Source organism: Gossypium raimondii, chromosome 8 (genome assembly GCF_025698545.1).
Source record: "Gossypium raimondii isolate GPD5lz chromosome 8, ASM2569854v1, whole genome shotgun sequence".
Lineage (NCBI taxonomy): Eukaryota > Viridiplantae > Streptophyta > Magnoliopsida > Malvales > Malvaceae > Gossypium > Gossypium raimondii.
This window is the reverse complement of record NC_068572.1, coordinates 42,769,634-42,783,166: the sequence shown is the minus strand read 5'-3', so window position 1 is coordinate 42,783,166 and position 13,533 is coordinate 42,769,634. Positions and strand designations below refer to the sequence as shown.

General features: G+C 39.0%; 2 protein-coding genes across 2 annotated transcripts; both read right to left on the bottom strand.

Moving 5' to 3' along the window:
- Positions 1–1,398: 1,398 nt before the first annotated feature.
- On the bottom strand, positions 1,399–2,154 carry LOC105793338 (uncharacterized). Its single transcript, XM_012622257.1, has one exon. It carries the CDS (start codon positions 2,152–2,154, stop codon positions 1,399–1,401), a length of 756 nt encoding a protein of 251 aa, XP_012477711.1.
- A 447-nt stretch (positions 2,155–2,601) lies between these two features.
- Positions 2,602–3,520, bottom strand: LOC105793337 (uncharacterized). The gene is made up of 2 exons (XM_012622256.1): positions 3,134–3,520; positions 2,602–2,841 (listed from the first exon to the last, which is right to left on the bottom strand). The coding sequence occupies exons 1-2, from the start codon at positions 3,518–3,520 to the stop codon at positions 2,602–2,604; spliced, it is 627 nt and encodes a 208-aa protein (XP_012477710.1).
- Between the last annotated feature and the right edge of the window lie 10,013 nt (positions 3,521–13,533).

The following is a 13,533-nucleotide window of genomic DNA, read 5'->3' as shown; positions in this document are numbered from 1 at the left end:
AATTGAGCTGTACCGATCACCTCATGCCCTATTTCGATCAATATTTGAGCCACCCTTTTCGGGTTTTCGACTCAAATCCCCTTTGGTCTCAAGGTGCTCTTTGCGGGTTTTCACTTTGGCCTCTCTAAAAAATTTTTTTTCCAAACTTTTTTTTAGGAAGTAAAGCGCCCTTTGTGGGTTTTCACTTTGGTCCTCCTTCTTTCAAGTGAAGTATTTCTTGACGGAATCTACGTTTACAGGGTTTGGCAAACTTTTATCATCCATCTCGCTTAGGATCAAAGCTCCACCGGAGAAGGCCTTCTTTACAACATAAGGACCTTCCCAATTTGGCATCCATTTTCCCCTAAAGTCTTTTTGCATAGGAAGAATCTTTTTTTAGCACCAAGTCTCCTTCGCGAAATTCTCTGGGCAAATCTTTTTATTATAGGCTCGCATCTTTCGTTTCTGGTACATTTGCCCATAGTGAATGGCTCTTAACCTCTTTTCTTCTATTAGGTTCAACTGGTCATATCGAGATTGGACTCATTCAGCTTCATCTAACTAGAGTTCAAATAACACCCGTAGAGAAGGGATCTCAACTTCAATGGGTAATACTGCCTCCATTCCATAAACTAGGGAAAAAGGTGTTGCCCCAGTAGAAGTTCTAACAGATGTTCGATAGGCAAAGAGAGCAAATGATAGCTTCTCATGCCAATCCTTGTAATTTTCAGTCATTTTCCCCACGATTCTTTTAATGTTCTTATTGGCCGCTTCCACTGCACCATTCATTTTTGGACGATACGGCGATGAGTTATGATGTTTGATCTTAAATTGGCTGCAAACCTCAACTATTGTGCTATTGTTCAAATTCAACGCATTGTCAGATATGATTCTTTCAAGCATTCCATATCGATAAATGATCACCTTTTTCAAGAATTTGCTGACTGCTGACTTCGTGACATTCGCGTATGAAGCAGCTTCTACCCACTTTGTGAAGTAATCAATAACTACGAAGATGAAACGATGCCCATTAGAAGCCTTTGGTGATATCGGCCCAATGACATCCACACCCCACATGGAAAACGGCCATGGAGAGGTCATAACGTGAAGTGGTGAAGGAGGTGCATGCATCTTATCTCCATAAATCTGACATTTATGGCATTTCTTGGCATAATTAATGCAATCCCCTTCCATAGTGGACCAATAGTATCCAAATCTCATGATTTGTCTGGCCATGGTGAAACCATTGACATGCGTTCCACAGATACCCTCATGGACTTCCTCTAAAATTTTCTTGGCTTCCACGGCATCCACACATCTTAACAATACTTGATCCTTCCTTCTTTTGTATAGCACTTCCCTATCTAAAGCATATTCACTGGCTATTCTTCTCAGAGTTCTCTTATCGTTCTCTGTTACTTAACTAGGATATGCCCGATTCTTCACATACTGTAGGATACTCTGATACCAAGGATGATCATCTTTTCCCTCCTCCTCAATACTGTAGCAGTGAGCTGGGGTTTCATAGATACTCATCTGAATAGGCCTCATTACCTTAAGTCTATTCACCTGAATCATCGAAGCTAGAGTAGCCAATGCATCAGCCATTTGGTTTTCCTCTCGTGAGAGATAACAGAAGGTGATATCGTCAAACTCATCAACCAATTCGAGAACCAGCTTCCTATAACTGATTAAATTAGGGTCTCTAGTTTCCCATTCCCCTTTGAGTTGGTATATCACCAATGCGAAATCCCTATATACTCTTAGCACTTTGATGTTCCGCTCGATGGTTGCATAAATGCTCATAATACATGTTTCATATTCTGCCATATTATTTGTGCAATCATAGTCCAACTTGCTACCCACAGGGTAATGATCTCCACTCGGGGATACCAAGACTGCCCCGATTCCATTACCCATAGCATTTAAAGCTCCGTCGAAATTTAACCTCCACACGTGATCCCTTTGAGGACATTTTTCAGTGCTCGCCACATACATCAAGTCCTCGTTTGGAAAATCAAAGTTTAAAGGCTCATAGTCCTCCAAGGCTCTACTAGCCAGGAAATCGGCTATTGCACTCCCCTTTATGGCCTTCTGACTTACATATACTATGTCAAATTCAGATAGCAGGATCTGCCATTTAGCCATTCTCCCATTTAAAACAGTTGATTCCATCATATAATTTAAAGGATCCAACTTTGAAATCAGCCAAGTCGTATGATACAACATATACTGCCTTAGTCTTCGTGTTGCCCAGATCAAAGCACAACACAATTTCTCAATTGATGAGTATCTCATTTCATAGCCAGTGAATTTCTTGCTGAGATAGTATATTTCCCTTTCTTTCTTTCTCGTTTCATCGTGTTAGCCCAATACACATCCCATGGAATTCTCAAACACCATTAGATACAATATTAATGGCCTATCCGGACTTGGCGGTGATAGTACTGGAGTATTAGCTAAATATTTCTTTATCTTATCAAAAGCCTCCTGACATTCCTTATCCCAATCGCCTGGATTATGCTTCTTCAAAAGGCAGAATACTGGATCACATTTCTCAGTCAATTGTGAGATGAATCGAGCAATGTAATTCAATCTTCCTAGGAAACTTCGGACTTCCTTCTAAGTGCGTGGAGGAGGTAGGTCCTGGGTTGCCTTCACTTTGTTCGGGTCCACCTCAATCCCCTTTTTACTAACTATGAAGCCTAATAACTTCCCTGACCTGGCTCCAAATGTGTATTTTGCGGGGTTAAGCTGGAGCTGAAATTTCCTCAATCTCAAAAATAATCTTTTCAAGACTTGAACATGCTCTTCTTCAGTTCTAGATTTTGCAATCATATCATCAACATAGACTTCAACCTCCTTATGCATCATGATGAAACAAAGTCACTATAGCTCTTTGATACGTTGCTCCCGCATTCTTTAATCCGAAGGGCATTACTTTGTAACAAAACATTCCCCATAAGGTAATGAATGTTGTTTTCCCTATATCTTCGGGGTGCATCTTTATTTGATTGTATCCAGAAAAGCCATCCATGAAAGGAAACAACGAGTGGCCCGCCATATTATCTACTAAAGTATCAATGTGAGGCAACGAAAAATTGTCCTTTGGACTAGCCTTATTCAAGTCCCTGTAATCTACGCACATTCATACCTTTCCATCTTTCTTGGGAACGGGGACAATGTTTGCTACCCATTCTAAATATTTGATCTCTTGTAAGAACCCAGTATTGAACTGCCTTTTGACTTCTTCTTTTATTTTTAGCACAACATCAGGTCTCATCCTCCTAGGCTTCTGCTGAACTGGTTTACAATCTTCTTTAATGGGCAGACGATGTACCACAATGCTAGTATTTAGCCCGGGCATATCTTGGTATGACCACGCGAAAACATTTTTAAACTCTCGGAGTAATTCAATAAGGTCTTGTTTTGTCTTTGCGGTGATTTTAGTTCCAATTTTCACCTCCTTTCCCTCCTCTAGGCTCACGATTTCTAATGATTCTCGATAAGGTAGGAGCTGCTCATCTTCTTGTTCTACCATTCTCGACAAGTCCGGAGATATACCACAGTCTTCGTCATTTTCAAAGTCATGAGATCCCTCTAAACACATGTCTTGCTTAAAAAGAAGCTCCGTGTTTGAAACAGCATCACTCACGTCATTGATATCTGAGGACCTATGAGGGCATATCAAAGAATATACCAAGAATATATAAATTTATGAATAATTATTTGTACAATAAGGTTACAAAAGAAAGAATTATTTGCAGGACAATCAATCAATTAGAAAATATTTACTTGTATGAAAAGAAAAAGAATAATTGCTCGAAATGAATGTAAAGATGTATTTCATTAGAATAATGATATTCAGGCTCAAGCCTTTTTAACAAAGGATTTCCTATCATTTACAGGCTAAAACAACAAGAATGTTCTGAGCATTACTCTGAATAAGCCCTAAAGACTACAGGGATTTCTTCCGCAGTCCAATTCTTTAGCTCGCACCCAGGTTCGTAAGGGCAGATCTCCAACACGGGCCTTTTTCTCCGCTATTTCTATAGCATTGATATGAACATTTTTCAACATTTGTTCAATGCCTTCGGCTCTGGACACTCCTCACTCGGGGTGAATAAACCCACCCGACACAAAAGATGTAGATATGTGAGGAAAGGTCAAAGGCTCCCATTTAATTTCATATCCGCTCAAACGTGCCCTTCTTCTCTCTTGTCTTTTCTCTACTTCTTTCTTCTTCTGCTTCATGTCTGGCTTGTATCCTAAGCCAAAATAATCAAACTTTTCCTTCAGCATCGGTGCTTCAATCTTTCCTTGAAGATATTTTCCCAATCCTTTCCTGGGTGAAGCTCCTCTTCCAATCATCAATCACAACCCCATCTCTGTGGTTTTGGATATTTTCAGTACCGGAATTCTACTTCCTTCACCAATAAACATCGCGTTCACAAATTCTAATGACCGAAAAGAACATCCCACTGCCTCATCGTCAATTTCCACATAAGGTGCATCACCAGTTACTGTTGCGATGATATCTTCCTCCGCATTTATTGTTATCAACCGACCCTCTGATACTAACTTCACCTTCTGATGTAGTGATGAAGGTACTGCCTCGGCTGAGTGTATCCATGGTCTTCCCAATAAACAATTGTAGGAAGGCTTAATATCCATTACCAAGAAGTCCACCTCATAAGTAATTGGGCCAATCCTTAATGGTACCTCAATTCTCCCCATAACCCTCTTTTCTGTTCCATCAAATGCCCTTACTATGCTCTAGCACGCTTTCATGTGTGAACTGTCCACAGGTAACTGACTAAGTATAGATAAAGGCAATACGTTCAGTATAGATCCATTATCAACCAAGACCCCCGGGAGTGTGTACCCTTTGCATTGGGTAGTAACATGCAGGGCTTTAGTAGAACTCCTTCCTCCAGATGGTATTTCGTCATCACTGAAGAAGATAAAATTGTCAGCACTTATATTGTTGACCAACCGATCCAGCTTGTTTACCGAAATATCATCAGCCACATAGGTTTCATTTAGTACTTTCAATAGTACATTTCGATATACTTCTGAACTTAAGAGCAAAGCTAATATAGAAATGCGGGTTGGATGTTTGCGTAGTTGTTCCACAACGCTGTATTCGTTGTGTTTCAAAAACTTCAAAAACTAATTTGCCTCCTCTTCTTTTATTGGTTCATTAACCAATGGCTCAACTTCCCCTACCTTCCCTTTCCTCTGCTCTTTCTTCCAATTCTCTTCTCTTGATGATTCTGCCTGAGCTTCATATCGCTCCTATTGTGTGTGTAAAAACCTATTTCTTGACTTCTCTCTGGTCCTTTTCCTAAGATTGTTACATTGCACCCATAATTCCACGGTACCATTTTACTATCCTTATATGAGAAATTTGACGGTTTCTAGATTACAATTTTTGGTGTTACCTGAACCCTAGACTCGTTGCTCCAAGGGCATGAAATGATGACCAAAGGATGATTCATTTTCAGAGTCTTCGTTGCTGACTCTGATAAGCAAATATTTCTTTTACCCTCCACCTTTTCATAAAACCTCATCTCTTTGTTATCCATCATGTTTTGGACCAGTGCCCTGAATCCCTTACATTCTTGAATCTCATGTCCTGCTTTGCGGTGGAATTCACAATAGTTTTCAGTTTCATAACTTTCTTCAGAATCTGAAATAATTAGCCCTCTCTTCGCCATCTCTCTCTAACCCATTTCAACGGAGTCTTTACTTCAGCAATGTCATTCTTGACTTCTTCTCCCCTACTTTTGCTCATCATGTTCACTCCCTTATCGGTATGATTGGGTAGCGGATTTTTTGTGCTAGGTGAGTCATCAAGCTTGACAACACCCATGCTAATAAGCCTTTCGACTAGCTTCTTGAAGGCAGTGCAATTTTCTATTGAGTGCCCTGTAATTCCCTTATGGTAATCACATTGTGCGCTTGCATCATACCAGTTGGGATACGGGGGTTTTAAAGGGGTCAAGTAATGGGGAGAAACAACGTGTGCGTTGAAAAAATTCTAATACAGCTCATTGTATGACATTGGAATTGGTGTGAATTGGGACTTCTCAGTACCTTGCCTCATACCAGATTCTTGTCTTGCTGAACCCTGCTGACCAGCAATCACCTTCCTTGGCTGGTTTATTGTAATTGACTTGTTGTACGTGTTTAAGTTCTATACTTCGTTTTCCTTTCTTCTCGAGGCTGACCTTTTGTTGCTCTCTCCTGCTTCTATTTTCCCGTTTCTTATGGCATTCTCAATCATTTCGCCATTCATAACTATATCTAAGAAGCTTTTTGTTACACTTCCTAACATGTGCGTGATGAATGGGGCTTTTAAGGTATTGATAAAGAGCATCGTAGTTTCTCTTTCTAGGAGCGGCGGTTGGACTTGGATGGCAACTTCCCTCCATCTTTGTGCATACTGTCTGAAACTCTCACTCGATTTCTTCTCCATATTTTGTAGTGTAATTCTATCGGGGGTCATATCCGTTACATGGCTGTACTGTTTCATAAATGCCTGTGCTAGGTCCTTCCATGAACCGATTTTGGTACGACTCAATTGATTGTACCATTTAGACGCTGCCCCTACCAAAATGTCTTGGAAACAATGGATTAACAACTGATCATTATTAACGTAGCCAGTCATTCTTCTACAGAACATGGTGATGTAGGCTTCGGGGCCACTAGTTCCATTATATTTCTCAAATTCAGGCATCTTGAATTTGGGAGGTAGTACTAAATCTGGGAATAAGCTTAGATCTTTAGCGTCGATTCCCTGATTACTATCAGCGCTTTCCAAGGCTTTGAATTTTTCCTCCAACCACCTATGCCTATCTTCCCATTATTTTGGCAATTCCGCGTTCGCCTTTCCTTCTTCAATTGTTTCATCAAAATCCGGAATAATAGGATTGATTGGGTTTTCTCTCGGGCTTAAACTCGATCGTCCTTGAAAAATTATGGCACCAGTTTGTAATTGTTGCGGCCTAATGGTGACAGACGGTCCTTTTGGGTATATTTCAGTTTAGGTTCGTACATTTGGTGGAGTGGAACCCGGAGGATATAACGGATCCTTACTACCCTCTCCAGGATTGGCCATAGGGCCCTTTCCTTTATCTACTCCTCCCGTCAGTAAATGGGTCAATTCAACCATTGTATCCTTTTGAGCTTTGATCAATTTTTCCATTATGTCCTCTTCAATTTTATCTAGTCGCTCTTGCATTTGTGCTTGTAACCGTTCTTACATATCCCTTTGCATTTGCTCCAGTTTCTCTAATCTTTGGTCCATTTCCTTAGTTTTTCATCGAGTACTGTATTGATGCTTAATTGGTGTGCTTTTGTCAGTTTCCAGGTTAACTGTAATGATTTTAACCAATTAGGGTCTTTTGGTGGACTTTATTGCATATGATGCAATGTAATGTAATGCATGAATGCAAAAAGGGGTCGATTCTAATTCAATTTCATTTAGAAAGCTTCATTTGGATAACAACATTCTTTACATAAAATAGATTACATATACAATTCTTCCTTAATGCTCAGAACTTTAATCTTTCTAAATTGCGAAGCAAGCTCTCTTCCCCGGTCTGATTTCAACTCGTATTTTACACTCAAAGTGTCAGCTTGTACTGCCAGGGTCTGCAAGTAATCGGCTACCTCCCGAATCTGGGTCACGGCTTCTCCCATAACGTTATCTTTGTCTCTAACTTGGCTTTGATAATAGTGGAGCTGTTCTTTCTGACGCTCTTCATTTGTTTCAAAAAATGCAACCCGCATCTCGTAGTCCTGTAATGTCACCTCTAATTCTTCTACTCTTTTCTTTGTTTCTTCAATCTTGTTCAAGCTCGCTTTTATCTCCACCGCGGTATTACAATTTCGGTAACGATGAAGAGACCTTTCAAGTTCAGCTATTCGTGCTTTTAATTCATCTGTCTTACCTCGGCTTTCTAACAGATTCCTCTCCAAAGCCTTGTTTTGTTCCTGAGTCTCTTGCCATTTCTTTTCCCATCCATTAGCCTTGTTTCTTTCTTTCTTACCGCAGTTCTCATTGATACACGTAGCTTTTTGTAGTCTGTCTTTAAGCTATCCAGATCCTCCTCTACTTTATTCTTCCCTTTCTTTAATTTTTCAGCTTCTAACTTTTGAACATCAGCGTCTAGCCTCAAATACATCTTTTCTTCTTCCAACCGCTCTATTTTCTTTTCGAGTTCTAAATTCCACTTTTCAAAATCTTGTTTTATAATCTCCAACTCTGATGGGATCACTTGTAGGTACTCTTCCATTGATCGAACACCCTCCAAGTTTAACTCCGGAATGTTATCATTAATTCTCTTACTTCGTCACTCACCGTACTCTGGAGTTGTCATCAAACCCACAGCTAGCCTTTTCATCTGATGAACCTGATTCCAAGCCTGAGAAATTTCTTTCACCTTTTTCTTGTAATTGTCTCCTCGGTACGAGAATTCACATTGAGCTAAACTGTGTGTTACCGGCACAAACTGTCTTGAATTGTATTGCCTTAGGACCAGCAAAGGTGCATACCCGACGGCTCCCTAAATCCCTAACAACGGAACCCAATCAAAGCTTCCACAATGGTAAAGAATTTCATTAGGAATCAACCAAGGGGCTCTCCATTCCACATCATCCTCCTGAAGATTTTGCAGAATTGCTGTCCAATTTTCTTCTGATATGTCGTCCCTTCTTGGCGTAGCCACTATCTCCTTTAACGGGGAGTAATGCCCAGAGAAAACCCGATACGAAACTTTGTCGACCTTCCAGAAATGACTATGGAATCAGGCTATCAACAATTGCGCACAACCTATAAATCTGCCTTCACCAGCTCGCCTACACGCATTCAAAGATCTAAACGTTTCACCCAAAATCGCAGGAACAGGCGTGGCCCCTTTACCTAACCGATCAAAGAGATCCGAAACCGCTTCGTCGACATTCCCCAATGTTCTAGGGAAGATCACTAATCCGTAGATACTCAAAGCAAATACATCGACCTTCTTTTTCCCATCCGGATGTGCTAGAATCAAGTCCCGCAAATTTTTCCATGGAATACATTTACACTCCTCTTTCTGCTTGATCCTGGCCGTAATCCACTGCTCGCTCATGCCAGTAATATTCATCAGTTTCTTCCAAAATACCGGGACATACGCGACTCTAGAATATGCTTTATCCACCTGAAGCCTTGAACAATGTAGTAAAGTCGTATATTCCTCCACCGTGGGTACCAGATCTACTTTGCCAGAAGTGAAACTGCTATATGCAGGGTTCCAATATTGAGCAAGGGCCCGAAATAATCACTCATCCACCTTGACATCAAACAAATACGGCAAGTCTCCATAGTTAGAGTAGAACAACTGCTTGGTCTCATCATTCCACTTATCCCATATTTCTCTCAGCTCTTGAAGGCTATTTTGCGTCACACTAATACGAGTGTAGTCCCACAACTCTGACACATAATCCTTAGATAGACTGTCTCCCTTTTCCAATTGCACTTTCTCTGACCATATACGGACAATGGCATTGTCTTCCACTTTATCAAGAAAGTCATTCTCCATGACAAACTTCCTAATTTAACAATCGAACTTGAATCGACACTCTTTCGAATATGAAATGACATGCAAACATAGCGATAAAACACCATAATTCAGTATAACATATAAACAAAATTTGCAACAAATATGAGAGAAACAAGTATTTATGGGCAATTCCTAGAGTTTGGGAGAGTACTACCTAGGTTAGGTTCCTAGGCTATCTATATGCGGTTTGGTTCTAAATTTGAGGTACCCGAACTAGCAGATTCCTCAGTCTTCCCCCATTATAGGCTCATACAGACCGAGTTCGGTTCAGGGGAATACATTTCCCTATGGCTGCATGGAGATGAAAATCTCATGAAGACATAGGTATGGATGTATCCCGGAAGTGATCTACTATCCTGTAGGGAGGTGAAAATCTCACGAAGGAGTAGCTTCTCACTCCCACTTAAAAGGGGTAAGACTAAACAGTCTTTATGCAATATGATGACAAGTTATAAAAACACAATTGACAATATACAAACACATGCAAAGAAAAGATCATAACATTAAATTTTTAATTTTCGACAATAAGACAAAAATAATCAATTTTACGGCCTAACTCTCTTGGTGTCCCCAGCGGAGTCGCGAAGCTGTCGAAACCATTTTTAAAATTAAAAAACGAAAATTTGGTTGTCGACTTAAAAAATAAAATTGGGGGTCGCCACCGATCTTTTATTAAGGTGTGATCAGTTTACCATTAAAAATAAATTTTAGGTCTGTGAGATTTGAGAAAATAGGTTCGGGAGTCGGTTACTTACGAGGAAGGGTTAGCACCCTCGTAACACCCAAAATTGGTACCGAATCGATTGTTTAATGTCTTAGTGTCGAAACTTTGAAAAGATTTTAAAATACGATCTTTTGAAAAGAAAATTTGAGTAAAATGAATTGGATGATAAGACTTACTTATTTCGAGGAGATAAATTGCCACACTCAGTAAGTTAGAGTGCGACAGTTCAATCTTCGAAGTTAGGTATATCTTTTAAATTTTTAAAACACGCGTGTTTTAATTTAAGAAAGATATCTAGTTATTTGAGTCAAACGGTAAGTTAAAGCCCAGTAAGTTAGGGCTTAATTTCCCGAGATTCATAAACACCAAATATTGCCTTTATCTTAAAAATCCTTAACTCGAGGTAGTAAAGTTGTCAGATCCAGTGAGTTAAGGTCCAACATTTTGAAATCTCGAGAAAATTCATTTAAAATTACGATTTTATTTTAAAGATATTGGCCACTTAAATTCAACGAAGAAAATCGAAGCCCAGTAAGTTAGGGCATAATTATCTCGTGAATCATTAGATGTAGGGTATTTTGGAAACTTAAAACTATTTCGATATTTTAGTAAAATACAATCTCTTAAACAATGTAATATGGCTAAATGTTTTCCTAAAACGCGAAAAGGATAATTCAAAGATAAAATGTACATCAATGAACAATAAGAAACCCATGAACAAATACGAACAAGCATGATAATAATAATTCCAAACATACATCACATAAATATCAACATTGGCTAACAAGAGGAGGCTAATTAAAGGTCAAGCGAATTCACATAGCTCAAATGAAATATATAAGCTTAAACCTAATTTAAATAAATTAAAAAAAGTTGAAACAAATTTGAATGAATTAACAATGTTTAAAATAGGTTGTTAAAATGTTTGAGAGAAATAAAATATCTATATGATAATGTGAAATTAACAATGGATTATGCTCGTATGTATGTATATATGATGAAAATAATTCAATATAGAATAAGTATACATATGTAGTATTATCACATAATAATATTACTTGAAAATGTATATTTATAAATCTAAGACATGTAATGAGTGAATTTATAAAATAGCACACTTAAGATAAAATAAATTTAAGAAAATATTAATAATAGTATGTCCTAAAAAGGGTAAATATATGTAAAATGTTGAAAGAAACCTTAAAAAGATGCATGCAAAATAAAATAATGCATATATCTAAAAGTTTAATATATAAAAATGATAATAAATATAATAATGATAAATATACACAGGATAATACTAATAATAATAATAACAGTAAATTTGTTAAGAAAAAAAACTAAATAATGAAAAGAGTTAAATCGCAATCAAAATCGAATTATCAGGAAATAAATAAGATTAAGCTAAAATGGAGGGCCATACTGCAATGTACGGATTACATGGGGGCCGATTGGGAAATATCCCGCTTCACCAAAAATGTAGCGTTTGCAAGCTGGGTTGAAATGCAGCAATGACAAAAGGCAAAGCGAAAATTAAAAAAAATAAAAGGACTGATTTAACGCTTCATGGAAATGGAAAGGACCATTTGCGCAAATCGTCCAACGGAGGCCAAAACGCGCGGATCCTTCCCTGGGTCGGGTCACCGCGCGGGTCGTTAGGGTTAATCGGCCAACACGACACCGTTTAAGGGCCACTAGAACAGGCCCTAAACGGTACCGTTTTACACGCTATTAAGGGGCACCCTAAAACCCTAAAATCAATCTATTGAAAACAGACCCTAGCCACTATCCTCCTGCGTCGTTCGACGAACCAACCCCTCAGACCGTTCGATCCCCACTCAATTCTAATGACGACGGAGGAAGAGAGGATGCGGTTACCAGGTACTTTCTCCCTCCTAAACTCTCCTTTCGTTGTTTCGCACATATAAAAAAATAGAAAATGAAAAGAAACAGAGAAGAGAAAGAGCACCAAAAAAAAAAAAGAAAAGAAACAGAGAAGAGAAAGAGCACCAAAAAAAATGCGAATCACCTTTCCAAACTTTTTGATTTCGGTTCCTCTCAACGTTTATTTTTTTTTTGCATACAAATATTTGTGTGTTCTCTCTTTTGCCTTTTTTTTTGTATTTCAATATGTGTGTCCATTTTTACCGCATTCGAATGGCCTTTTTATGGCCCGAATTACAGAAAAATGAAAAAAAATAAAAGAAAATGCTCCCCCCAAATCCCTTCTGTTGCCCCTATTCTGCTATCTTTCTCTATTTGTTTTAGTGTGTATTTTACAGGTACGAGGGTAGAGGTCGACGTGGAGGTACGGAGGCAGGGGCGCAAGCGCATGGGGCTTGTCACGTAGCAGTGGCGCACGTGCGAAGGGGAGACTGCTAAGGCACTGGGCTCATTTACTGCTAGGGTTTTCGGTGCTTGGGCTGGGTATTGGGTTTGTGATACTTGGGTAGGGTTAGGTGACTTGGGTCTTTTGGGCCACTGTAATCGGGTTATGAAAATTGGGTTTGGTATTTAGAACTTGGGCTTATTGTATTGGGTTGTAACTGGACTGTGGACTTTTAATTTTTTAATTTGGTTTTATTTTATTCATTTGTTTATTAGGTTTATTTCACTAACGGGCCGGGCAGATTGGGCCTATTACAGCCATCATCATCATCGAAGGCTTCTAATGGGCATTGCTTCACGGTTGAAATCATTAATTACTTCATCAAATGGATAGAGGCTGTTTCATGCGTCAATGTCGTCATATGCTGATTCCAGAGAAGGTGGTATTGGAAAATGCATTGAACTTGAATGATAGCACGATGGGTGAGGTTTGTAATAAATTCAAAATCAGACACCACGGTCTGTCACTGTATTACAAAACAATGAATTACAAAAATTACTGAGACCTACGAAGGTTGGCATGTGAAGTTACCATCTGCCTTCCTTGTTTTTCGAATGTTTATCGGGACTTTGACTTGGGCAACACTGTTTTCTCTGGTTTACAAGACGGAAGTAGTTTTACCCATTGAAGTAGAAATCTCTTCTCTCCGGGTTTTAGTTGAGCTAGAGTTGGATGAAGCAGAATGGATCCAATCGCGATGTGATTGGTTAAACCTAGGAAAGGGGTTAAAAGCTATTCATCAGAGACGGATGTACCAGAAACAAATGATACGAGCCCATAATAAACAAGGTCATCTTAGAGAATTCCACGAGAGGGCTGGATGTTGAAAAAAG